This window comes from Corvus kubaryi, unplaced genomic scaffold (assembly GCF_017639235.1).
Source record: "Corvus kubaryi isolate FWS band 111438036 unplaced genomic scaffold, C.kubaryi_AGA036_p1.0 138, whole genome shotgun sequence".
In the NCBI taxonomy this organism is placed as follows: domain Eukaryota; kingdom Metazoa; phylum Chordata; class Aves; order Passeriformes; family Corvidae; genus Corvus; species Corvus kubaryi.
The window spans coordinates 6,946,789-6,974,508 of NW_024580672.1; the positions used below are offsets into that span (position 1 = coordinate 6,946,789).

The 27,720-nt window shown below is 46.5% G+C and overlaps 1 protein-coding gene and 1 long non-coding RNA gene across 4 annotated transcripts; one reads left to right on the top strand and one right to left on the bottom strand.

The window, feature by feature from the left end:
- Positions 1-1,038: 1,038 nt before the first annotated feature.
- Positions 1,039-5,681, top strand: LOC121660013. The gene is made up of 2 exons (XR_006014524.1): positions 1,039-1,420; positions 2,419-5,681. It is a non-coding gene; the product is annotated as an uncharacterized LOC121660013 (long non-coding RNA).
- On the bottom strand, positions 5,005-23,050 carry CXCL12 (C-X-C motif chemokine ligand 12). 3 transcript variants are annotated; one of them, XM_042018882.1, is made up of 5 exons: positions 22,896-23,050; positions 17,679-17,796; positions 14,207-14,293; positions 10,515-10,612; positions 5,005-8,767 (listed from the first exon to the last, which is right to left on the bottom strand). In XM_042018882.1, the coding sequence occupies exons 1-5, from the start codon at positions 22,954-22,956 to the stop codon at positions 8,736-8,738; spliced, it is 396 nt and encodes a 131-aa protein (XP_041874816.1). In that variant the 5' UTR covers positions 22,957-23,050; the 3' UTR covers positions 5,005-8,735. The 3 variants fall into 3 exon arrangements, with proteins under 3 accessions (XP_041874816.1, XP_041874818.1, XP_041874817.1); XM_042018884.1 differs by lacking the exon at positions 10,515-10,612 and having other exon boundaries at positions 22,896-23,042; XM_042018883.1 differs by lacking the exons at positions 5,005-8,767; positions 10,515-10,612 and adding an exon at positions 11,947-12,665 and having other exon boundaries at positions 22,896-23,045.
- Between the last annotated feature and the right edge of the window lie 4,670 nt (positions 23,051-27,720).

Genomic DNA, 27,720 nt, shown 5'->3' on the forward strand with positions numbered 1-27,720 from the left:
TGGGTGGATTGCTGGAACTCCAACTCCTATCAGTCACTGTGACATGTAGGCAAAGCCAACTCTCTGTCGATTTGAGCAGAACAACTTACTTTGTCATTTCCTGAGAGAATCCTTTCCAAACTGTCCATTCCACTAGAAAACATGACATTCAGACTTCTGTCCTGCTTTGGAATACAAAAAATGTGAGACTATTGGGAATCTCTCCCTCTTTCTTCTGGATGAAAATCCAGTTTTGAGGCAGCTCTGGGCACTGGGCAGCACATGCCTGGGCACAGCATGGGAGCCACACGCTTCCAGCCCAGTGCCCTGCTCCACGTGCCTCTCTTTGGCAGTCCACATCACGGAGGGATGATCCCTTTGTGGGTTTCAAAGAGAGGCAGAAATGGAGTGGAAATGTCTTGCCATTTACTTCTGTGCTCTGTGAGGATTTTCTGAGGAGTACCCAGGTTTTTCATTGCAGTCAACTCCCCTTTATACATTGACATTAAGGAAAACCAGACATGAGAGATATTCATGTCACAAGCATCGTGTGACTTGTATGCCTTCTCTCTCAAGCCAGCTAGATTGCTGAAGGCCAGATGGCAATGTGAGATACACTGCTGTAAATCATGAGCCTTTCAGCAGTCCCACAGTGCAGAGTGAGCAGGATCAGGCCTTCCCACCCAAGACACAGTATTGCTGGCAAGGCAACTGGGGACTTCCATTTGTTTGCAATTAGGTGCTGGCACTCGGAAAGCCCTGAAGTCACCATGGTCTCTGGGCAACAGATAAAGCTTTTGTTTTTGCAGAGACAAAAGGCAGAGCAGGCCAAACCAACGCAGAGTGTGTGAGCGATGGGAAGCCTGATGAAAGGCCATAAAGAATGTCCAAAGTCAGCAACAAATAACATGGCAGCAGGAAAGAGAAATCTTAAAGTAGTTAGAAATGAGGAAGGAGGGAGGGCAAGAGAAAGGAGAGGAGGGGAGGAGCCAGGATGGCTGGGTGCCCAAAGCAGTGATACACGGGGTGAGTGCTGCTAAGACACACATGGGAGCAAGGCACGTGGGGACTGTGGGGAGTGAGTTGCACAGCTCAGACCTACTCATCTCCTGCCTGCAGAGCATCCCTCTCCAGGCTTTATCTCCAGTAACTGAATGACTGGGAAGCTTTGTTTCTCCTTGTCACTTCTCCATTATCTTTTTACAGTACTCCACCCCTCCAAGGAACTGAAAAACTTTCTTTTCATCAAATCTTGTGTATGTTGAAAGAGGCAAATGTGAAATTAGATGATCTGTAGTTCTTTACTTGCTTGACAAGCCATCCCATGTCTGGTGTGATGCTTCTCCAACACCCAACGAAGAGATAGAGACTTGCATTCCTTGCAACGTGTATGCATGATAAGAGCCTGGCAGAGCAGATCTTCGACCATGAAATCTATCAGGTAGGGACCATCTTTATCCTTCTGTGTTTGTGCAACTCCTGCATAATAGGACCTTGTCTGAATTAAAATAATGATACACTGAAATAAAATCAGACTGGGAGATGAGATGCAAGGGTACGGATGTGCAGGCTTGTACAACATATGTATTCTGGAAATGCCTCTGGAATCTCCCTCCCCCATTCTTAGCAAGACCAGATGTCTGCTCTGGAGGTCCCAGGGGGTGGGGAGGATGGTGCAAATCCCTCAGTAACTGGGTTGGGGTAGGCTGCTTAGCAGGTGATAATGCCAGTAGGATAATCGTTGGAACAACCAGGCTGCAGAAAGCACTGGAAGTTACTGAGCACCCTAATTTTGAGTATGGACACTTAGCATGAATGGTAGTTATCCAACTGCTTTTGTGGCAGTAGATCTGGCATAGAGAGCTGGATTCCTATTTGCATTCACAGTATTTATATTTTGAATGAAAGAAATATTTCCTCTCCTTTTTCTCCTTTTCCACATATTTTGGGCAGAACCATTTCGCTAGTGCTCTGCCCTGTGGAAAGGCTGTAATTTAGAAAAGATGCACTAGGCTATGTAATGGGGCTTGGCATTTGCTCCCTTAAGTAGTCTACCCTTTGCATAGGAATAGCACAGTCTGCAGTGTTTTAAGTCTCTCTCTCTGGTGCTCAGAGGCAAAACAGATAGAGTGTGCTAGATACTAAACTTGTATTGGCTGTATGTGTTGCTGTGGTACTGTGTGGAAGGACTTGGCGATCTGGGTTTTGTTACACACTCTGAACCACATCCAGAGAGTCCTTTCTTCAGATTTGCTGTTTTATAAGCAACGTACAAACATGCTTCACCCCAGCCAAAATCTCGCAGGCACGGCAATAAATCACGCAGCATGCTAGGCAGCTGGAATTGATTGCGGATCTTTGGGGTGGAAGAATCACACACATGTTGGAGGTTTCAGTGAGCTACAGCAGCATTTTAATCCTCTGTCCTCCTGTTCTTAGGCTGTGCTCTTCCACCTCTCATCAGACTGGGCTAGACTTCACCTTCTGTTCCAGCCATGGTGGTCTGAGTGGGGTCTGCTGAAAGCCTAAAGCAGTACGTTGGTTCTGCCAGCTCACAAAGCCTGTGTGTCCAGGTTTGGCTCTCTGTGTGCTGGCAGTGGGAAGGCAGAGACACAGGTCACCACTTTTCCTTGGCAGCTACTGTGAGGAGCAGCTGGCTGCGGAAGGACGAGCTGGGAGCCATGTGAGCCGAGGACCTGCTGATGAGCCAAAGGGTGTTGCTGGTGCAGGCAAGGAAGACAGATCAGACTTCATAGTTGGGAATGAGCCCAAGAGCATAAAAGACAAACAGCTTTGCAGCAGCAGTCGTGCATCTCCTTTCCAAAAGGACCCTGGATCCTGCTCTGATACGGTGACTGCAAAGGACAAAAGGGAAATGTCCTTCCACCTGTTTCAGAGACTAGAAATGGATGGCTGAGCCTAGCCAGGGAGCACCAACAGCGACGAGAAAGCAGGAGGAAGGTGCTGAGAATGGCTTTAGATCACCAAGATTTGTCCCTTCAGCTGGGAAAACTGGGGTTGAGAGGAAAGAGAAGGCCCCCAGAAGAGCCAGAGAAGAGAACAAAGGACAAATAAGAGTGAAAGGGTAAGAAAAAGGACAATGAAAGAAACTCAGGGAATTCCTACAAGAAAGATCACCACTGTGAGCAGTGTGATCCAGAGGGCACCTATGTGAGCAAACCTCTCCTCCCAAAGTCGGGGGGTGCATGGACCCAGGACAGGGCTGCAGACTTTTCTCACTGCCATGCCTCTGCCCCTGCAGCTGGAGGACAACCTCCATGACCAGAAATAGAAACCTTTCACCCCAAATCTGTCTCCTGTGTAATAGTAGGAGTCATCCTCAGCCTTGGTCCAAGGAGCTGGGATGGCTGATGATATGCACGTGTTATTAATAACAGGATGAGGAATGCTCCCCTGGAACTGGGGTTTTCTGAATATGGATTTCTGAGGCCAGAGGGATCTTTAGCTCACCATGTGTGACCCTACTGGTAACAGAGGCAAGAGATCTTCACTCCATGTCCCCTGAGAGCCCAGCAAGGTACGTGTGGCTAACACCACAACAGCCTTCAGCCCTGCTAGGAAGGCATAGGAAGGATCAGGGCTTTTCTTCCCCCTCTCTTGGGGAATGTGTTCCAAAGGCTAATCAATTCCACACTTATAAATCTGTTTTCAGTTTGAATTTCTCTGGCTTCAGCTTCTAGACTTTGGGGGTTTTGTTTTTTTCATTTTGTCTTTGCTAGTCTCAAAGCTACATATTTGTTTTGTCTGAAAGACTCTTAGGACAATTTGAGAGTAAGTAGCTTTATAAAACAGGGCTCACTAGAAGCTAGGAGTGACCCTTCTCATGTAGCATCCAAAGTAACATCCTCAGTGGTAACATCCCCAGCTGGTCCTAGGAAACAGAGGCATTTACCATGCTGTCCTCTGACCTACTCCATGCCAGGACCTAATCAATCCAGTCCATAATCAGTGTCAGGGTGGCTGAGGCCACAAATGCAGCTGATTTCCTTCAGCTTGCTAATATTGGAAAGCTGCCAGTGAAGAGAGCCAGATGTGCTAATAAGGTGGGCTCACCTCCAGTTCCGAGGCAGTTCACAGATACATTGCCGTGATGCTTTGCTGAGCAAGTAAGAACCAAAACTTTCACATTTGAGAGAAAAGACCTGATGAAAGGCACAGCAAAGTGCTCCACAGAACATGGGGCCTATGCTTAATATTAATGTGTAGTTTTGTAGCTAATTACTTCCAATGCATTTAGCAGTGGCCTGGCAATCTCTCACTGACCATCTGCACTCACAGTTACCTGCTAGTTTTTCATAAATCTCTTAGTAAATAATTGATGGATTTGAAAAGGAGTTGTCAGTCATCTGAGTTTCCTTTTTCCCTTTTTTTTTGCATGCCTTTTGCCTTGCATCAGTTTGGCCAAGAAATATTTACTAGCAAGAATCTTGAATAGGGTTATACTTGCAGGTTCTCAGGTCAGTTCTACAAGCCCCTAAATTTTTTTTCATCTCAAAACTGCCGACCTGAAGATTGACCCTGCTGTGCCCTGAGAAAAGCAGCCCCAAGGACAGTGTTGGTCACATCTGCTCTTTTGTCAAATCCATGCCCTGTTACCCCCCATGCTTTTCAGAGAAACCTTCTTCCCCTCCTCAGCACAGATGTTCCGTGCTGCTGGAACAAAACCAGCTCACAGCTCTCAGTTCCACTGAAGCCAAACTGCTGCAAGAGACAAGTTTGGGGAAAAAAAGTAAAAAAAAAATAGAGTTTGGGTTTCTGTTTTTGGAGGAAATGGCTAAGGGTCTCCTTTTTAAGATGGCACATTTCAATCTGTTAGGCTGCTGCTGCTCCCTGCCAGACCAAAGGGCCCTTTACCTCGGGTTCCCTGCAGACAGTCTGAGCATTGGGGCTATATGGAGGCATCCTTGAAACTGGACACAAACTACATCTGAATGTTGTTTCTGAGTGGAGATTGTAGCTGTTCATTTGTGAGGAGAAAAAAAATAACAGAAGCAAGCAAAAAACTTTATTCAGACAGACATTTTTATTAAGAAAATTTTAAGTGCATACACATTTATGTGAGAAATTACAACAATATAAAAGTGTTTATTTTCAAAATTTTCTATGAAAGGAGTAATTTCAAAAGCATAATATAACTCCTCCATAAAAGCTGCCTTACAGGAAAACAATTACAAAACCCTTTTCACATTATTTGGGAAGATACTTCTTTTTACTTAATAAAAATATAAAGTACAGTATTTACCACATTTTGACAACACAGAGTTCTTAAGGAATGGAAGATGGGAGGTTCATGCAGTCCTTTCATCATGATACATGTTTTCTTCTCTGTGGCCACCAAAGTTTCATGTTTTCAGACAAGGATTATCTTGGTGGGATGTTGATAAAGAAAAAATAATCAGATTTTAGGTGATGAGTTCACAAAAAACCTTGACTTCTATAAATCACATCACTCAAAAGAATTTTCCAGAGAAAAGAAGGACCTTCTAGAGGCTAATAAAAGAAAAACAACAAAAACTTCTATAGGAACTGCATTTTCAATAAAATGTGTATACTTAACTTTGAAAAAAGCTTTCATTGCAAAATAAACAGTCACCTTTGTTCAAACACCTTAATCAAAACCACATCAAATCACCCTTCATTCTTCCTCAGGCAGAATTCATATAAGATATTCATACATAAAAGTATAAAGCTAGTATAAATAGAAATTGACACAGCAATAAATACCATCTACTCTTAAAAAATAATCCAACCTTGGGATTTGACAGCTGCACTTTGAAAATACCCACATGATGATTTCACATTTATGGAAGCTGCTTTTTCAGCATGGTTCAGTGTTCTCTTTTCCCTCCTCTTCACATGTGGTCCCTACTTCACTCCCATCTTCTCAAACTTCCTTTCCCTCACTCTGTCTTTGGTCAACAGTTAAAGGCAGCAGGGAAAACCAAGTGCTGTCCCCAAGTGAGATGCTGCCAGTGCTGCTTCCCAGCCTGCTCTGGTCGTGCTATGAACGGGACAAACAACATGTGGTGCACTGGGGCAGCCCAGTGACCAATTTCTCTGGTGCAAAGGCCGTGGCTGCACTCCCCAGTGCATCATGCAAATAATGTCAGGCAAACAGCAAAGCTTCCCACTCAAGGTTGAATTTTGGTCCAAAGCAAGAGAAAGCTTTTATCAGGTTCTCACTTAAGTCTCTGGCCACATCTGTGCCACCTCTGCATTCATGCTGTGCTCAACCTTACCCAGGTGAGGGAGGATCACAGTGCTGGCCCCTGAGAGGAGCCCCATGCCCTGAGTGGTTTGGCCGGGGTGCTCCAGCACTGCCCATCTCAGTGCCTGTCACAGCAGTGTTTGCTCAGGCTGTAATGTGGGGTTGGCATGTTCCCAGGGACCTGTCCCTGCTGGTGCTGACCCCAGATGCACTCCCTGTTAAGGAGGACTGCCCCAGAGCACTGGCAAGGCTGTGCAGTCACATTTACTCACCCCACCTTCTCACCAGAATGCCAATGTTTCCCCTGGAAACAAAATGGCCATGGCCCCTAGCATCACGAGCCAGGTATGCTGCTGAATCAAAATCAGAGGATTATTTATTTCTGCATTTACTGCAATGGGAATCAATCAGAGCTCAGGCTGTCCTTTGATACCAATTATGTGTGAAGAATGCACTTTCCTGGGTGACTTTTTCTGCAGTAATTCTTGGCTTGGACACCCACATGCCCACCTCTGGCAAACCACTGGCAAATGCAGGTGCATGTGTGGCACAGGGGATGGACCCTAGGATATAAAATACAATCCAGGGAAGATAGGAGATACTGTTTTCCTCATAAAATTTCTTTCTTTCTTTCTTTACCCTTTCAGGAGAGGATCTGATCCTACTAATTTTAAATCAAAACTCCAATTCTCATGAAGTACAGTGGTACCAGACCTTTTAAAGCAGAGACACAGTATACTTAAAGCACCAGGCAGGTAATGATAACAAGACAAGGAATGTCAAAATCACAAACACAAATATTTTAGGCACAGCAGTTTGTTTCTGCTTTAAAGCAAATGAGGTGATGTGGTCCCAGCTGAAGGACTCTCTGCAATAGCCCTGTTTGGCAGAGAGGAAAATACTTAGAAAATTTTTACCTGAATCCACATGGAAATAATGTAGTCCCTGGATAGCCAAAGTGCCTCTTTGGCACTAAAGAAGCCTACCACAAAAAGTAGTGTGAAACACCCCTCTCAGTGTTCCTGACACAGGCTGCAGGGAAGAGGAAAGATTCCTTTGAAGCAACCAGCTCAAAAAAGACAATCTTACAACATTATTTTGTTTACAATACAAACACAGATACACACAAACACAAGCATTGTGCGGCACAAATGTGCTTCCCCCCAGATCTCAGTGCACAGCATGACATGATTCTTGCAGTGCTGCAGGTGTCTTTCCATACCATACAGCAGATATTGTGTATACAGCAAGGAATCGGGAGAAAGAAACTTCTGGCTTAGAGAGGGGATTGGTGCAAGGAGTGGTGCCTGTCCCAGGCTGTGGTTTGCAAAGGGAATTCCAGAGGCTATCCTGCTCACAGCTAACAGGGCCATGACCACTGGTGAACTGTGAATGTCGGCCTTCATTTCCATACTCGAGAAACACCTCTCCTTCCACAAACTGCACAGACCCTCTCTTGCCCCAGGCATCTCTTTTCACCAAGATATGGCCAGACATCTTCTTCAGGTATCTCCAGAGCAATCAGGGATGTGACTGCCCACAGGCAGGTGTGACTGTTCAGTAGCCGAGCTACAGCATCGTTGGTGAAGGGTGAATGAATCTCAGCCTACTTCAGTGCAAAGCCAGCCAGGCAAGCTGAAGTCACCTCCTGTGGAGGGGTGGGAAGAGATCCCTGGTGCATGGCAGCGTATCTGACTCCTCCAGCAACTTGCAACACGACTGTGTGGTTAGGGCTTTAATAGCCCATTCCTTTTTTTGCTAGATTTGTCATCAGAAACACAGGAACATAGGAAATGCCAGATGACATCAGAACAGTGCTGTGGCTCCTAACACACACAACTACTACAAACTGAGTATTAGCACCTCACAACACCAGATGTGCATTGATCCAGCTGCTCACAGATGTCAGCAAGGTTTCTGATCTTCAGAAAAGGGCTTTAGCCCTGTAGCCCTGAGTTTAGTCGCTCATCCAAAATATCTGTAAATGCCACTCAGGCTAATGTTGTCCACTTTCATCAGTCTGATGCTTTTTAGCTTTCCTATGTTCTTGGCCTCTATGACTTCTGGAGACAAGGAGCTCCACCACTACTTACACAACATCATTGCACTGTACAGTTCATGTCCTTCTAGGTTTAAAACTCCAGGAGACTTGCATGAACCAAAAGAAAGTTAAATAAACAGGACCTCTACACAACAAAGGAAATAAAATATTATATAATAACAGGGTTAGTTTAAATTGGTATCTGCCCCCAGTGCTAGGTAATAAACCAACCTGTATAAATTCGTATTTTTCTCAAATAGTTACATCTTACTATATAAAAATAGCACTGTGAAAGCAAGCCAATTTGTGCAAGGGGAAAAAAAAAAACAAACAAAAATAAAACCCCACCAAAAATAACCAAGAAAAAAACCTTTGGAAATGCGTGAAGCGTTGCTTTTGTGCTGCATGTTAGCAGTGAAATGTATTCATTCCCTAATACTGGTTATCTGCTCTCTGGGTCCTACAGTAAGAAATCCTGTAGACGGCTTACAATGCTTGCCTCTTACATCTTGAACCTCCTGTTGATGAAGAAGAAAGTGAAACACTATTAAAGTTTATTTCAGTTGCAAAAGCTTTGATATCAGGCCTAGTCAAACAGCAAATCTGTGTCTGGACTAACCCAAAGGCAGCCCCTCCAACCAGTAACTGCTGAACATTCTGGGAGAAGTTCTCCACAAGGAGCTACTGGGACCCAGCAGGGCAAACCCAGCAATGGGTGTTATTTTGGGCAGGTTGTGCTTATCACAGTTAGTAAGGTGTTCAGAACTAATATAGGAGGAAGGTTGGCTAGAAAGCTTATTCTGGACTTGAAAGCCAGAGCAGAGAATTATTGGTGGGCAAAGAAACTCGGCAAAAAATACAGCAGGGAGAGGTGAGATTAATCATTTGTGAGCAGCCCCAGTAGCGGAGCAAGTGGCACTGGGAATGCCTCCTCTACCTGCCCCTACCCCACAGCTCTGATGGAGATCATGGACTGCAAGGTCTCCGTGAGGATGGAGGAATGTAGAGGGCAGCCCATGCTCTGCTCTTGTTCGGCTTCCACTGTGGGGTGGCTGCAAAGCAGAGACAGCCAGTGTGCTGCCAGCCAGGAGCCACCCACGAGCCCCCCTGCCCTGGGACCTGACCTGCTGTGAGCAGCTGGGGAGCACATCAGAGTAGTGGTGACCAGCTGCCCAGAGAAGGTGGGGTGACAGGCAGGGCAGGCAGGTGCTGCACAGTGAGCGTGTGAGGCCTGAAGGGCCGAGGTAGGAGCTCAGGTGGAGTGCAGACAAATGGAGTCTCCCATGCTCAGTGTGAGCATGGTACCCAGGAGAGTGTGGGTTAGGCATCACAGCAAAGTGCAAGTGTCTCGTGTGTCTGGTTCACTCAGAACAAGGAACCAGTTTGTGCTGGTGGCCTCCAGGTTTTGTCTGAAGCGACCCTTACTCCTGGCTCCAGGCTGATCACCTTTTGCAGCCCAGAGGTCACTAAGGCTGAGTTACAAACGTCAGAGGGTAAACACCAGGTATTCAAAAATTGATGTCTCAGCACATCTTGTCAAACACCCCTTTCAATGCCTACTGGACAGCTAAGGCTCTGTGACCACAGCCAGAGACTGTGACTCCCAGTAGAGGCAGTCTCAGAAAACTCAGAAAACTCATCTAGGCACAAAGAGGATGACTAAACCACGAGGAAAGTTTTTCCTCTGAAGATATATTTTCCAATATCCCACAGCAGTAACCCTATTTCTTTTGGTGCAGAAAGGCAAGACAAACCACCCTGGTGAGGAAAAAACATGGGACATGCAGGGCATTGGCATATATAACACCATTCCCTGGGAGTTGCCTAGCACCTCCCATAGGAAAAGCATCAACCAGTCACCCATGCACCACATCACGTTGTCACCATGCGGTGCTGCATTTCTCATTAAAAAACACCAGTGGCAAATTCACAGCTGTTATAGTTTAACTCTGTCAGTTTGATATTGGAGCTAAAATATATAGGGCTCCCAAACCTTCACCCTGTTTTCGACTTTGTCTTTGCTTCTTTTGGCCTCTTTCTGTGTCCATTTTCCCGCATCTGTTGTAGCTAAATTTTCCCCCCATTTTAAGAGTTACATCTATATAATACACCTTTGAAGGAAGGGTAGAGATATCCTCAACAAATATGGAGGGAAATGGAGATCTGGATAGGCTAATATATTTGCCCAAGGTCCCATAAGGTGGTCAGTGGAAGAGCAGGGACTTGAACCTGAGATATCCCAGCTCAGAAACTAATGCCTCCTACCATTCTTTCTCCCTGGAGACTTTAGTGGTGTTGCACGGGAAGGGCAGAGTGGGCCCCGTTTCTTCTGTTGCTTTTTTTTATGAGTGCGATGACGTGGTCTAAATTAAAAGAAAAATACAAAAAAGACTGCCATAAATTATCCGTATACAAAGGCCTTATTCACATTTATCCTATGGTCCCTTCATATCTTGCTGGCAGGGTGCAAATGTAGCACCCCCTTTCATATAACCTCTGCCTGAGAGGAATGCTAGACAAGTCAAGGTGTCCTGGTGGAAGAATATTGGCAAACTCTGAGGCCAGAACAACCCTTTTATCCAAAATACCAAAGCCTCCCCAAATGCCTTCCATAACTTCTCAGCCAGGAGCCTCACCATCCAAAGAATTCCCTCTGAGGTATAGCGGAAGGAGAGGAGGGCTGCATTTCTGGCTTCCCACTCAGCATTCCTGCTGACATCAGCAAGAACCAGTGGCTACTCCGAAGGGATTTGTGGGCATTTGGTGCCTTAAAACAAGGCTGTAAAGATAATCACCCACATTGTCCCCCTTCGTGTGGGGCCTTCACCCAGCACGTGCTTGGTGGAGTACTGGGAGGTTGCTGTTCTGGTATCTTGTACTTCAACCCTCATTTACAAATTAGGTGAGAAATTAGGAAGAGCTGCCACACCAGGGCTTGGAAGGCCGCAGCAGGGCTTGGCTACCAACACAGCCAGCCCCTACACATTCAGAGTTTCTTTTCCTTTCTCCCAGCTGGCTTAAGGAAGATTTTTCCCATGTGACTTTGTTATCTTCTCCAGATCCATCGGCTCTCTCCTGTGTGTCTGCAGTAGCCACTGAGCTTAATGGACTCCGGGATCTTGAAGCAAGGGAAGTTCTGAAGTGGGACTATATTAACATGACAGCAGGGAAAATGGGCTGTGTTAACTCTGTAGAGGCCTGATTTTGCATATCCTTGTACAAAGGCAGGAGGAAGAGGGAGTCAATGTACCGTAAATGATGACTGGGATTGCGTGGAAGTGGTAAAGGATTTGTTAGCTATTTCAAGAAAGGACTGATTTGCCCCATGTCTATAAAATGGATGAATATTGAATGATGTTGGCCACAGCAGCTGCACAATGATTTTTAAAGCCAGTTAAGGAATTTGGATTCCTGTCAGCCTGAATGTGTTTTACTGATGTCTCATGTGTGTATTACATGGAGATGTGATGAATACAAAGCAATAATAAATGCTAAGCAGAATTAGTGAGCAAAATAATTCCCTAGAGAAAGCATTTCTGGTTTCATAATTAACTGTATTGGACTACTATTCTAGGAAGTTTTCCTTGCCCTTATCTGCAGATTATGACACTAAAGATATTCTCATATTGAAGTACTGGTATAGATTAAGATGTCTTCACAGTTTGGATTCTACTTAAGCAATTACAAGAGCCCTTTCTACAAAACGTATTGATTTTATTCCAGAAAAATAAATTTCCATGTACAATTGGGTTTTCATAACATGAAACAATTAGCCATTTTATTGCTAGTGCATATAGGGTAATGTCACATTTCATACAATTTCGGTACAAGTGAAAAAATATAATATATGGCTGATTGAAACTGATAGCTACATTAACATTTATAGATCTATATAGATTCATTTTACAAGCTGTTAGTAGTTTAGAGGGATATTGGTGTTTTACACTACCAACATTCATATGGCTCCAATTCAAATATATGAATTGTTTGATGCGCTATAAATATATTCCAAAGTACATTTCATTGAAGAAGTCAAAGCTGTGCACTAAAATATATCAAAAACATGCCTGGTGAAAATGCTACAGACAGAGCCCTGACTGTCTGTGGAGCATGAAAATGCCACTGGTGTTAGCATTACTAGTTGGAAAATGAACACAATGCCATGATTACAGGATTAGGGGATGGAGATAGATGCTGTCATCTTATTTCATAGAGCTGGGACCAAATTCTCTCTTGTTACCCAATGTAAACCAGGATGAATCCACCAAATTGGCAGAATTGCTTCTGTAGTAGCATTTGGTAACAAAACCTAGAATCTGGCTGGAGATCAGGCAGACTCACTGGTTTCAGTAGAGCTGGTCTCAGATCTTCACTAGTGGAAGTGAGAGCAGAACATGTTCCAGCTGAGTTGCTCCCCTAAGTCAGATAGGCACATAATCATGTTTGCCCAACCTTGCAGATTTGTAAAATGCTTCCTGAGTTTCAGTTTGGGGATGATAACAAACAGAAACTTAAGCAGGACCTTGAGGATTTTTCCAAATTGTAAAATAAAGCAGCTCAGAACCCTAGGATAGCCAGCATGGGCCACATCCTGCTCTTAGGTTCAGTGGTGCCTAAACCCAAAGCCATTCTGGCAGCATTAACCTGGATTACCTCTGCAGAGAATTTGTCCAAAGGACAAAAGGGCTGAGTGCTGGCAGCAAAGAAGGCACTGAGCATCAGATGAGATGGGAAGAGCTGTCAGGGCTGGAATCACATTGACTTTGTTAACTGGCTTCCTTCCCTCTTCCTTCTCACTCCTGGCCCCAGTGCAGTCCCCAAAAGGGACATGTGGAGGAATCTCTCTACTTCTGGTGGCATTTTTCCCCTTGTTTATTGTAAAAACACAGGGGAGTAAAGAAATTTTTTTTTGTTTTTAACTCTACCTCGTTTGGCAGACGCATTTACAAAGCACACAGTGGAGAGCATTCAGGTACCTGTGCCTCCCATCTGCCCTGAGGCCATACCTTCCCCAATAACACACTGTTTCTGCAAATGATTGGATTCCAGCCCTGCCTTCACCCTACAGATGCAGGAGGGACAAGGTTCAGCAGGGTTACAGTGCAGTTACTGTGGGGTGGGAATGTGATGGCAAGGGTGGCAGGGATACTGAGTGCACAGGTAGGCTTGCTGGCCAAAATGCTGCTGCTGGATCAACCGCAGCCCAGGGCTCTGGGCAAGCAAGGGAATGCTTTGTACATCATTTGGTATGTACCATCTTCTGTGCTGGAAGGCTGGAGCCCTCCCCTGCAGTTCAGCACAAAATTGTGCTCTGTGCTGCTCTTTTTAGCATAAAATTGGACAAAGATGGGCTGAGTCCACCTCAAAGTAGACATGGGGAATAAAAATAGATTAAGAAAGTCCGAATTTGCCAAGGTGGGCTGGTTTTCCCCTGGTCTTGTGGGAAAGGCTTATTCATGGTAACACATTGCGCCTTGGCCGACATTTAACAGCATTCCACACTGGGCAGCAGAGAAACAATTTTTAGCACCAAGAATCCCTAGGCCTCAGCTGCCTGTGCAAGCAGACACCCAGTGTAACATGGAGAAGGGGCTCCAAGGACACCGGAATGGTATAGATTCTGAAGTAATTGTAGTTTTGTTTGGGAAAGGGGGGGCACAAAGGAAGTATTTTCCTTGGGAGAACAGCTGTTTTTCCAAAAGAGGATGAGTTCGGGACCCCAGACCATACTCATTAGCATAAATTTTGTCTCAAACCCTGGCAAAATTCTTAGTTTAACATCTAGGATATATTAGAAACTGTTGTTTCAATACAAATTAGGTCAACTCCAAACCCTTCTTTGAAACAATATCTGATTCCACAAGTACTTTGTCCACATGGTAAAAGCCAGCCCTTAATGTTCTACCCTTTAATAAGCCAGGATGTTAGCTGTTAAGTCCATTTGTCTCTTGCCTTACTTGTTTAAAGCTTTCTCCAGATACTCCTGGATCCACTTTAACTTGGGATCAATGCACACTTGCTTGCTGTTGCTCTTGAGCCTTGCACTGCCAAAGGAGAAAAGTCAGAGTGAGTCTGGTGTGCAATACTCCTCATCCCACACCCACCCCCCGCCCCTGTGCCTTATTCTCCTTGGGTGCCAGTGCTGCTCTCGGTTAACCCATGATCAGGATGGATTATTTTTCCCATCCTTGAGTCACCTATTAGAAATATCCCTGGTTTGGAAGCCATCTGTCTCCTTTGACAGGCTCTTGTGGTCTGTGCTGGGAATTGTGTGAGAGTGGAACAGACACAGAATTTGAATCTAAGACTTCCAATTCACACCTGGACTGTTAAGGAGTTAATGTTGTTGATGCCAACAACAGAAAAACTTCATTTGGAAATACTGATATGGTAAATATAAGTAATTTTTGCAAGGAATTGATTAAGAACAGCTTTTATATTCAACCCAAAAGAGAAGTTTCACATGTTTTGAGGACAACACCCCTCAGATGTCCGGATGTTCCGAAAGCAAGGCTGTGGTCACTTGTTAGCTTTTTGTTTTATACAAGACTGCATTAACAGGTTGCAGGGAGGAAGACAACTGAAAGCGCCATAGTGCCTGAGGCAAGTTTCCCCTCCTTTATTCACTCAGCATTGAAAACAAAGGCCGAAACCTCCTGAGGGGTTTCTCCTGGATGTCCAAGCTGCACTTCCCACACCAAACTGTTGAGCTAATTTGAATTCCCCATGAATTTGACACTTGGGCTATCCGAATCTTTCATTCAGAAGCAAGACAAATAGCTTTTCATCATCAGGTCTCACCCTCCAGGGATCTCAGGACCTCTTGAGAGCTGTTATCTCCCACATTCCCTGCAGCACCCTGCCTCTGCCCCAGTTGCTCCAAAATTTCCCTCTAAACAGCCTGCCTGCCTTGGGAAAGTGCAGAGAACAGCAATTTCATGGAAGTGCCCATACAAATAAGTTCAGTACTTGTTTAAACATTTGCTGGATGGAAGCCATAATGTTCCTCACTTTATAAAATGAAATCTGCAGAACATAAAACGATGGCGTAAGAAATAACAGGTCAAAAAGGCTCCTTGCTCTGAAGTTATGCAACAACACAGTTGTAACATAAACACATCAAGGATCCGTCTTGCAACCCCTGCGCCAGTAAAGAGATGAATGGGCCTAATTCATATTTCCCTTACAGCAGTGCCAAGCTGGAGCATTTCCAGCTAAGTGATACCAACAGAGTGTAAGAATGGATTTGCTGATGTTAGCAGTGTCTGGGAGTTCTTGAGCTGACCTCACAGGGTACAGAAGCAAAAGCACACGTAACCAGTCTCCAGCCACATTCAATACAATTCCTCTCACCTAATATTACCTCTCACCTAATACTGAGACACTGATTTTTTCAGACATTTATTTCTGAGCCTGTCAGCCCCTGCTCCTCGTGCAGTCATGGAAGAGACACAGGCAGTTGTATGGAGTGTTTAACCTGGACTGGTTAATGTGTCTACTTGCTAAAAATGCTCATTTCCCTGTACTGAAAAGCAAGGAATTTCGTGTGGGCTTTGTAGAAGTAGATGTTGACAGAGGAGCTCACTGGATTTGGAGAGATGATTTCCAATAGAATGAAAGACAAAAGCCTGCTCTTATGCTTTTTTCCAGGTACAACTTCCCTTAACCAAAAAGGAAAATGTACTTGCACAAAAAAACCCCAAGAAACAAAATCCACAAAATATCTTCTAGCAATTATATGTTTCACTTACATTCTCTATTCCTGAAAATGGCAGCTTTTAATTTATTTACACCTTCACTGTTTAATGCTTAAAATGATTCAAGATGAGAAATTCATGTGTTAGTTTTGATTGATTTCACCTTCTGTTCCAATAAAGACCTAGTCTGAACTTGTGCTGTTTCAAGGGTATTTGGAGGGATGTTTTTAAGTACCCTGCTTTTCAAAGTAACAAAAAGAGGGTGAACTGTAGGTTCGTATGTTCTGTGTACCACAGACAAACACATTTGGGTCAGGAATGGGAAAGAACATGAGTTGTTTCTGTTCCTGCATTTCATGCTCTAATTTATCTCTAATTACTATAATCCTATGTTAATTAAGAGATAAATATATACTCCATCCTATCTTAAATGCTGTCATTTACTTGAAACTACTCCAGAAAATTCCAAATCCTCTAAAAAGCCTTAGCGCTGGGACCCTTATGACATCCACCGACAGTCCCAGAGCACAAATCCATGCACTATTGCATTTTGGATGCTTGCTGCCAAAATTGTTTATAGGGAGAGACTGGAGTTAGTCACAGCTGGTTTTGCCATTTTTTTGAAAGGAAATAATTTCTCAGCTGCAGCTTACATTTTTCTCACTGTCCTCCTCCAAATCCTAAGGAAGAAGCACATGATAAAAAGCGTATGATCCACACAGAGTGGTTTAAAAGAGAAAAAAAAAGTATGAATAAAAACTGGTTCATGAATGGATACACACTCGCGTACATTCCTGAGCGATCTCACGAAGCCACATCGGTTTTCTGAGTACAAAAATGTTTTGGATGACAAAAAAGTGATTTTTACAGCATTTGAGTTGCAAGAGGAAGGGCTCAATATATGGGTCAAAGAAAAAACTACCAATGGGATCGCTGCACAGAAACCAAATCTAGTCCCTGACACCCTCTTAAAGAGGCTAAGGGAAGCTGAGAGCAGTAAGGCTCCCTTGCAATGAAAAGATTAATGCTATTTTCTTTTTCTTCAGAAGGTTTTGAACTTTGGGAGAGGAGGGAGTGGGTCACCCATGAAGAAGTGAACAAAAAAGGCCTGCCTAAAACATAGACATGTGAATCTACAAAGACAAACAAAATCCCAATGTTTCCTGAAAATCAGGGTTGCTTTTCCAGCAAAAATAAAGAAGTTATTTTCCATTGGGAGCCCATCTTTCTGTTCTGCTGTGATTTATTGAGTCAGTCCCTGCCTGGTAAGCGTCCCTAGATTAGGCCATCATGTGTTTAGGGTTTGTACCTCCTGTGGAGGATACATGAAATACAGGATTTCCTTCTGCTTGTTTAGCTTCACTCTGTGGAGAAGTGACCCATTAGGAGACTCAAACCGCTGTAAAGTTTTATCCCAAGGTGTGAAGCTCCACATCCAAGGCAATGGACAGCCTGTCTGACATTCCTGCTCACATACACACGGGGGAACAGGACATGGGATCACACAGTAACAGGGAGACCACAGAGAACACAGCCGGGAAACAACCAGCTGGGCTCCTTTAGGCGGGGTAAAGCAGGGTCCAGCTGTACCTGACAAATGGGGTGAAGAGATGAATTGAGGGTCATGGCATGAGACAGGCTGAAATTCAACCACTAGAGCAAGCATCAGCTCTGTGACCCTTCTTTTTGACACCCGAGATTTGCACCCAACTGAAAAGAGCAAGAGACTTACACAATCTGAAGTGAGCAGTTGGGTGTGGAGAGGATTTTGAGGTGCTTAATATTGGCTCTTGCCACGTTGCTCTCGTAGAATCGACAGGGACATCGGTAAGTCAGGCTGACGGGTTTTTCTGCGGGACAAAGGGAGGGAAAGGACATGTTACCTCTTGCTCCCGGTCAGCAGCACAGATCCACCGATCAGGGCTCACAGCATCAGGGCTCACAGAAAGAAACTCCCTCCGAATATGCAGGTGAAAAAATAAAAATGCAGCAGAAAAGCTGTAGCTTTGGGAGAGCATTTGCCCACAGCTCAGAGCACAATCCCTTCAGCTCAGTGCCCAGCCTTTCAACCAGGGTGCGTGGGATTTTGGAAGACAAAAGAAGAGGGAGAGAAAATGGAGATAAGTAAAATCGAAGAGATTAGAATAAGGAGCCGTTCCATTGTGCAGGGATGCTCCTGGTAATTAGACAAGATAAAGGCCAAAAGAGGGGGCACTTGTCCTCGGTGTTGTTCTAGTCAAACGATTTTGACCCGAGGCCAAATTAGAAGGTAGCCAGAAGAAAGCGATGAATTCCAGAGAGTTCAGATCAAAACGGCTCAGCTCAGGTGCATGCTTTTCACAGGGGACTTAGTGGCTACAGAAAAGCTCTGGTTTTGCAGGCGTTCCCAGGGCCCAGCTGACCTTTCCCCACCGCAGCCAGCCCTGACTCCCAGCAGCGGTACCCGCACAAGAAGGTGCGACTCAGAGATGCGAGATCCCGGCGGTTTCACATAAGACACTTGGAGTTTTTTGAATTTCCAGCCTGAGGGTAAGTAAGGCAATCGAGGAGACAGTCATCATCCAGAGCGTCCTCAATACACTATTCAGGGACCATCAGACTGGATGAGAGTTCTGTCACTGGCATCACAAGGGACAGAATTAAGTTTAACCCCCTAGGCTAAAAATCTGCCATGCATATGCATGCAGGGCTGAGAAAAGCCTGGCGCCCACCACAGCCTCTGCTACCCGATTTCTCTATGGGACTGCTTAATTACTGGCAATCAAGTGCACGTAACTAAGGTCTGTAGTTTGTAAGTAAGGACTGTAAGTTTGAAAGTTCCATGCACAATAAAGAACAAACACAGAAGCTTTGCCTGGAAGTCCAACAGATGCCTAAAATTTTAAAGAATTTCCCAGTGGAACAGTTTTCAGCCTCTGGGAGGAATTAAATTCATACACCTAACCCCTAAAATCTGGCTCATGCTGTAGCTGGTCAGATCTATATCTGACAGGGCTTGAGATCCCACATGGCAATCTTCCATCCTGCTTGTTTAGCCACACAGGAATACTTGCGGCATCCAAAACCAGTTCCCTTTAAAGGCATATGGGGAGCTAAAGAGCAGGGAAGGGCTTGGAATTCCTAAACAGCTGTCTAGGAAGGTGAGAAAGACAGGTTTTCAAGTACAGCTGATCTACATATATTGCACATTTACTGATGCCTGTCTCTAGCACATATAATCACAGACAACAGGGTGAAATTGTCCTGTCCTGAGGAGGGAAGCCCCCTTTTTTCCGGTGTCTCTACCAAGAGATCAGCCAGAATCAGACCCCACAGGAGAGGAATTAATCAGTGGGAGTAGACCTTCTCCTGATTCACACCAGAATCTGGACTATAAGTTAACAAAATTGAAGGACATTTCTATCAGCTTTGTAGCAGTCCAAACAGTGATTCCACCTATGAGGTAACAAATAATCTGCTGGGGGAGGAGGAAGGAGAGCTACAGGGTGAGCCTCAAGAACATGGAGTAGCCTGGATAGTGCTAATGTGGAAAGGAGTGAGGAAGGCGCTATGATCTCCCACCGCAAATCTGTGTCTGATAGCTACACATCTGTGAGTTTGTATTGGAAAGGGAGGCTGAAACTGAATGCAGTCATACAACACCACTCAGCACAGCTGCAGTGATAGTGTCTCTGCAAGCTTGTCTCAACCAAGTTTAAGCCAGCTTTAACTTAAACAACATGCAAGAGATGAACTGTTCAGATCCATGATTTGATAATGCAACCCTGTCCTCTCTCAGATTCGAGGTGGGATTTTCAATCCGATACCACTTGAAATCAGGAACAGAGAAAGTTTAACCATGACTAAACCTGTATGTAAGTCCCAAAGTTGTTTCTTGCCCAAGAAAAGGCATCTGGCACAGCAAGGAAGAGGGGAAGCTCCAGTACTCAGTGTTCTGTCACATCAAGGTAAGGTGGAATGACAAATCCCCTCCCAGCACAAGAATCCCTTCGGTATTTCTGTGTGCCTGGTGATCATTGCTTGGTGATCAGGAGCAGGCACTGAGCACCAGCGAGCAGCAGCACAGGCACCGACTGGGTCAGCTCTCTGTATCACCAACAAGGAATCAGTAACTCCTGCCGCTGCCCCTTGTTTCACCGTGCTCTCAACAAGGCTGAAAACCAGGGAAAACTAGTACATGTGGCATCTTCCAACACATGAGCCCCTATCTTCCAGAAGTAGGAGAGGGAAGGGGTCGTTTGAAGGCCATAATTTAGGAAGAGAACATTTCTGGTCTTGCTCATTCCTTATCTCATTTCAAAATTTGAACCATACTGCTGCATGTACATTAGAGCTGATTTAGCTGGTTAACTAATCTACCAATTTGTACTGCGAGTTCTCAGACATCTAAAAAACACTGAGCACAACCTGAAGCCATTCTCTCAGTGTGGCAAATTAGTATTGTCTGTTAATTACCTTATCACATGAAAATATAACTGATGGAACATGAAGCTTTTGAGACTTTTATCTGTCTGGCACATTTGGTGATGAATAGAGACAAAAGTTACAGAAGAGCCAGATGCTAATTTGATGATAATGACATCTCTATATCATTCCTTCAACCTAATTTTACTTAGACAAAAAGAGAACATCTCTTTTGGACTTGTCTAGAAGAGTTTGAAGGTTTGGGGGTTTTGTGTTTTGAGGTGTTTTTAACAATAAATAGTTTTATCGTTTTCTAACTCAAACTGAGTTTTGTTGGCTCTGAACACCCACTTTTGCTGACGAATTCTCTCTAGAGACAAAGCAAACACAAAATGCTGTCACAGAGTGGCCACTTGTCAGTGTTGGACAATACCTATTTCATCCCACAGGGATCTGCTTCTCTTCACCCACACTGGACACTAAGGGAAGAAGTGAGTTGCCAGTTCTGCTGCAAAGTTATCAGCAGTAACTTACTGCGAGGACTAGGAAGCTCTGGATGCTTGAACGGAGAGGGAAGCGATATCCAGGCAACCAGACTGGACATGGACGGACAAAACACTTGATAGAAGCATCATTTTACTTCTGCTCAGCCTAGGGTGCATTTGTCATTATCAGGAGATGGTTGATAACTTTTTTAACTGTAGAACAGCTCCATTTCCCTGGGAAGCAAGGCTGGGATAGACAGACACAGCTTTACCAGGTGACTAAGAAGAATTCAGAGCTCACCTGCCCCCCAGTACAAGGTAGCCCTGCGAGCCCTCATCTGGATCAGGGCTGAGAGCACTACATGACATGAAAAGAAGGCAAAAAACTCCATCTTTACACCGCGAGACGGTGGAGTCACTTTCTTTATACTAGTTTCTCTCCAGCCCTTGTGAGCCGTTTCCTTCCTCAGGTAGCCAGGTCCCCACAGGCTTATCCAGGCGTAAGACACCTTTGCTGCCAGCAAAGGAGAGCAGCCGCGCTAGGGGTGAACCGAGCTGCAGCCGGGCAGTCCTGCCAGCCTCCCAGCCCTGAGCAAAGTGCTGCCAGAGGGAGGTAAGGGGGAGGAGAACCCCTGAGCCCCGGTCCCTTCCTCCCGCGCCTCCAGACCTGCACTCGCCTGCAGAGACGAGGGAAGCCCGCTCAGCTACCCAGGCACCGGCAGCCCCAGCCGCTCGGAAGCTGGTGATGGTGGCGGCCAGGGACCGGAGCTGGCACTGCCACCCGTGGTGCCCCGGGTTTGTCTTCGCTACCTGCCGCTCTCGCTTCCCAGCTCGCAGCCCCCGAGGTGGTGGATACGGAGAACGCGGCGGGGGCCGGAGCCACCTGCCCGGGGCGTTGGAGTCTCTCCAGGGCAGTGCCGGCTCCGTGTTCCAACGGGACAGGGTTGTTACGCGGAAAGGCATCGGGAAATTTTCGGGAAAAATTAACTCTCTCAGGCTAAACAAGGAGGGCACTGGAAGGCATCCTCTTTCTCCCTGGTGGAGAACACCCAAGTTTCGTTCGCCTGAATGGGAGAATAGGACGGGAGCGGAGGTTTGAAAAGGCGCCCTTTACCCAGCCAGAGTGGTTTCGATGAGGGGACGGGAGGTGGCAAGTCTCTGCCAGGTGAGAAGACAGCTGCAAGAGGAGCGTCCGGAGGATGCCCAGAGGCTGTGGGGAGGGTGGCTGCCCCGCGCTGTGCGCACTCCCCGGAGCCTCGGGCTCCCCGCGGGATGCGGGGCAAGAAGCGCGGGTTGCCGCGGTCGCCGGGGCTGTCCAAACGCGGAGGCTTTCACAGAGCGCAGCTGGCAAAGCAAGCCTGGCAGCTGTCGCTGCTAGCGAGCTCCGGGGGCGACACGCGGGACGGCGGGGACCGGCGTGGGGCGGGCGGGCTGTGAGACGATGCTGCAGTGACTGCGCGGCCAACGCCGCCAGCCCGCATCCCCCAGACCTCCCGGCACGGCAGCCCCCTGCGCCCCCGAAACCTCCCCGTGCACCGCGCCGGGGGTGCGGTAAATTCCTGCCTAGTGACCGCTTTGGCTCAGCTCTGCCCTGATTGAGGAAAGATAAATCACGACAGAGGACAGAAGAGGAACCGAACAACCGCCTGTTTCTAATTTCTTCTAACTTTTAGAGTTGGGGTTTTTTTGTTAGAGGGAAAGTCGATATGCATATTTTGCAGCCAAACCACCTCTCTGCAGACCGAGCGCTGTTGAAAGTCTTCCCCCAGACGACTTCAATCTGGGGCGAGTTTGGCAGCGAGGATCGCTTTGGCCAGCTTTTTGAAAAAAGCCAGGCAGGGATGGAGGAGAGGGAGGAATGGGAGCCTGCCTACTTCCAGCTCAGCACAGCCATCGCTCGGGCTCGCCTGACGCATCTGAGCGGCGGCCGGAGCCCGAGCCGGGAGAGCGGTGTAGCTGCGAGGCGAGGGGGAAAGAGCGGGGATTTCCGCGGGACCATCGCTGCCGGCCGGGCTCCCGGCAGGAGCGGTGCGAGCGGCGCGGCCCCGCAGCTCACTTACCCTCCGAGAGGGAGATGACCGCCAGGGCGAAGGCGAGCAGCGCCAGGGCGCGGAGGTCCATGCTGGGGCGGCTGGAGGACGCGGGCAGGCGCTGCGCTGCTCTGCTCGTCCCGGCGGCCGCGGCGCTCTGCTGGCGGCCCCTCCGCCCCTCCCGCTATAGAGGGGCCAGGGGCGGGGGGAGGAGAGCCAGGGGGAGTAGCTAGACTGTGATTTATTGCCCGTGGCATGTTATTACATCCTTCCTCTGCTAAAAATGGTTGGAAAGGAACCAAAAAAGCGAGGGCTCCTCGCTCCGCTCCGTCAGCCCGGCAGCTTCCCCCCAGGCACAGCGCCTGCCCCCACAGCTCCGCGCTCTGAGGCCCCTGGGGGACCGGCGGCTCGGGGCTGCGGCAGGGACCGGCATCACCATCACCCCATCAGGCCCCAGCTGGGGCAAGAAAGTTGTTTCCTCACCAAACTGTGCCAGCCCCGGGCCCTTCTGGGCACCCTGGCCCCGCTGCTCCTGAACCAGAGCTGCTGGAACCGGAATAGCGGTGGGGGACGCATCCCTTAAGTGCTCACACCCGGGAGAGAAGAAAACTTCCGCCTCACTCTCGTGGGTGCGAATCTAGATTCACACTGGCACCCTGGTCATCGGGTACAGCGCCTCGTACGAAGCATCTTCCCAGAAGTTTATGTGGGCGTTTAAGGGGAGAAAAGGCAGAGAGAGAGAGAAGAGAGAGAGGCTTTCAGTTTTCGCCTCTGCGTGTTTGGCCCTAAACGCCACCTCTTCCCTGTATTAAACGAACCCAGTAGCACATTTGCTGCCAACATTCCACCTCCTTTGTATTGCAGATGCCACTGGGCTCCCTGGCACCTCGGCTGAAAGCCCTGGTAGCCCTGCAGAGCCCGGAGGCTCAGGAGTGTCACCTGCCCTCAGCTATTACAGAATTGTCAAGTGTAACTGACTCGAGCATGTCCTCACTGTCTGCAGACCAAGCCCACCGGGCCCTGTTTGTTGCCATTAAAAACTTTAAATAAACATCTAAGCTTTGATGGAATTTGGACTCCTTGCCTGCATTTAAAACAGGCACTTTTGGCTGGGCCAGTGTGGGGTCGAGTGGGTACAGCTAATCCTGGTGTGGAGCTGTATAAAGGACAGGTTCACGATGACACCAAGAGCACCAGGATGGTTGTTTTGTACCCTGAGTAACTGCTAATTCTCTCAGCTACAGCCCACGAAGTTGGACACAGGAGTTCAAACACTGCATCTGTGCTAAACTGTGGCTGTTTCACTGAGAGAAGATGGTTTCTAAAGGCCAGGGAAAATGCTTGCAGTGATGCTCAGTGATGAACAGGATCCCTACCTGATACAGACACACATCCAACTCCCTAAATCTAGTTATTTTTATTTCTTAGTCCCTTCTTACCAAACAGCACTGAATCTGTTTAGGCTGATCTTGCTCCCAGATCCCCTCCTTTATTTTAGGTGAGGTAGCACAGTAGTGTACAAACCTGATGCACTGAAAGTACCAATAACTGTAACCAGTGCTGTGAGCCTGGCTACTGCTGCTGTCACAGCTGTGACACTCTGCAGAGATGGAAGAACCTTATCGTAATTGCAAACACTGCTAGGAGTGCTGCTGTCCCACCAGTGTTCCCACTGGCACACGAGGACACCCGCACTGCACTTAGCTGAGACACTGTTATGTCCACACCACACTTAGAGTCGCAATTACTTAGAGTAATAATACTTAAAGCAATAGCGTGTCTTTGCTCTTGCTATTGCCCCAGAGAGAAACATCTCAAGGATCTAATCAAAGAGACTGGATAAATGTGGAATGAAATCAGAGCCAAATCTTTGCAGCAGTCTCCCCCTCGGCATCCCGAGACATGCAGGCGTGTTGTAACTGAAGGTGAAAACTAGTTGGGTCCTAGGAAACGTCTGGGCAGACTTTCAGAGCTGAGTCGAAGAGTCCCAGCACGCAGATGAAAGGGCTCCCTCCGCACCTCGGGATAGCTGAGCGCACCAGCAACAAGGCAGGAGGATGCCTCGGTCCCCCTGCGCCTCGTCTGTCCTCCCCTCTGCCACAGCCGCCTCTGCACGGGAGATCAAGTCTCCCAGGAGAAGGGGACAGGGGGACCGGGACACCGCACCCGGCACCATCCCTCTGCAGCCTCCCCGACTCCCCGCAGCCAGCCCGGGAGGGGGATCGCGGCGGGACAGGGAAAGGGAAGGGGGGTCCAGGTGCTTGGTAAAGTCCCCGGGAGCTTGGCACGGGCGGAACCCCCGCTCCGACGGCTGCCGGCGAACCGCGGCTGTTTCTCAGGGCTGTGTCCCTGCCCGCGACGCGTGCCCAGCCCTGCGCGCACCCGCAGGCGCGCTGCCCGCCGCACAGAGCGGACACCCGCGCGGGCGCCGGGCTGTTCCGCCAGGGCGATCTCCCCGAGCAGCGCAGGACGGGCCCGGCCGGATCCCCGAGCGGAGCGGAGGGGCTGGCTCGGAGCGCAGCCGAGCAGAGCGGGGCGCGGGACAGCGAGGGACGGGAGCCCGCACCGCCCGCAGCCCTGCACCGGGGCTGCCTCCGCGGCTGCACCGCTGTCATCCTGCTCCTGGGTGCAGAAGAGATCTCCAGGCAACAACCGAGCTCATCTGAATGAACTCCGAGCGGTTTTCTTGAACGACGGTTTCTGTTTTTTCTTCCCGTCAAGCACAAACCGCTGCCTACGGTACAACAACTGTGAGCTTAAGATTTAACCAGCAACGAAGTAACAAAACAAAACAAAACAAAACATGAACCCCCCCTCTCAAGGGGAGTCTCGTGGTTTACCCCTCACCTCAAACTAGAAGTAGGAACTCAGTGAGATCTGAACGAATTGAACATTTAAAAGGAAAGTCAAATGACTTGCCAAGTGTTAAATTTCTTGAGAAGTTCGTTTCAACTTAATGTTAACTCCCAGAGAATTGACCAGTGTTTATCTGAATGCTCAAAAATTCCAGCCTACACCCCTTGATGATCTGGGTGGCTGAATATCTCTCTCTCCCCCTTCTCCCCCCAACCAGCTGCAGCCAGAACTCCATAATAGCCAGTAAATTCAATCTTTTATCTGAATGCTAACAAAGAAAGGGTGAATTCAGAAACCTTAAATAGACCTACTGTTGACTTCAACACAGCTTGAGACAGCCTTTTTTAATAATAAAATATTCCAGATTTTTAGTGTGTTTGTATCAAATTGCATGTCCTCTTAAATGAGGAGATGGCAACATTTCTGTTACTCAGAACTTTAGACTGGCATAACCCAGCAACAAAATCATTATTATCTGAAGCTGGTTTAAATTCCCACAGATTATGTTGAAAATAAGCCATTTCTGGCTAGCACAAGTTACTATTACGAAAATTTTGTGTGAGTCAAGAATTGAATTGAATGTCCTCAGGTTGGAAAACAGTACCCTTGTTTTTATCTTGTTCTCACTAATGCTAGTTCACTGTGCTCTTAAAGTTTCCTGGAGTTATCTGTAACTAAATGCACCACTTTTTTGGATGGTCATGGTGTTCACACCAAATTTATGTTTAAGTAAAGTTAAAAATAACAGTGTATCTCAACAATTTCAAGTAAAATACATGACACTACGTTACCTTGGATTCTAGAGTTAAGGGAAATTACATTTAGAAATCTATATTTATTAGGTTGTTGGACTGCACAATAAAGATACGAAATCGACCTTATCTCTCTGTCTGGGCATCTACTAGCCCACACAATAATGACTACAGCAGTTTAGTATCGTCCCTAGATGCAGCTCTTTTTTTTTTTTTTTTCAAGATCATGTTTTTAAAAGCATGTTTATACTGCTTATTTCCTTATAGGATGATACTGTGATGGGAAGGAAATGACAGGTGCTAAAATGTTAAAATTTACATTAGCTACTGCATAGTATCCTTAGTGTGCAGACGTAGGGGTATTTGGAGATTTTAAGTGCTTCAATATTTTTATGTATTTATATTATTTTGTAACTTAACTCTGAAATTCTTTATCATATTAAAAAAACCCACAAAAAAACCAAGAAAAAACTAACCCAACCAAACCAAGGCATCCATATAAAATTCTTCCTTTAGTTAATGACTGTATGCCCTCAAGTTACTTCCATCTTGCTGTCATTTTTGTTTTGCTTAAGAATTCTCTTTTTAAATAGTAGTCTTACTCTTGCAACACTCCTACAGAATGTTTTATCCCCCCAGCACTATTAATCAGGTGAAAGCTTGAAGGCTTTGCCATCTTGCTGCACATTCAAGCAGCAGCTAGAAAAGGACAACTGTAGTGTGGCTTGAAGATCTTTCTTGACTCCTGTCTTTGACCTTCTTGTTTCTAGTGCTAAGACTATTTTCCCTTGTTATTGCCATGGCAGGGTTTCAAGCTCATAGTTTTCATGTATAGCAAACAGGACTTTTAGTAATTAAGTATTTGCAGCAGACCAGTATAAACTAAGAGAAGTCACTTGTTGGATTTGTCTGCAGAAAGAAAAAAAATTTCCCCAAACAAGCAGATTTCAGACAATTGCAAGAGATCTATTCTCATAGTAGTAAAATAGCCTCCAACATTCATGTACACAGAGATATCCATAATGTATGTTGGCCTTGAAAGATTCCTTGGAGGGCAGAGGGAGAGATCAAATAGAGGTCAAGTGAGTAACTGTTTATAGATGGTTAACTAGAATGACAGAGAACTGTGGTAGCTGCTTTTCTAATGGTGTTTAAAAGTTTAAGCTTGCTTCCCTGGGAGTTTTGCATGTGATTTCAGTGGATATGAAATTGGCCCTTAAGGCCAGACTCCATCTCTTCTTTTATCC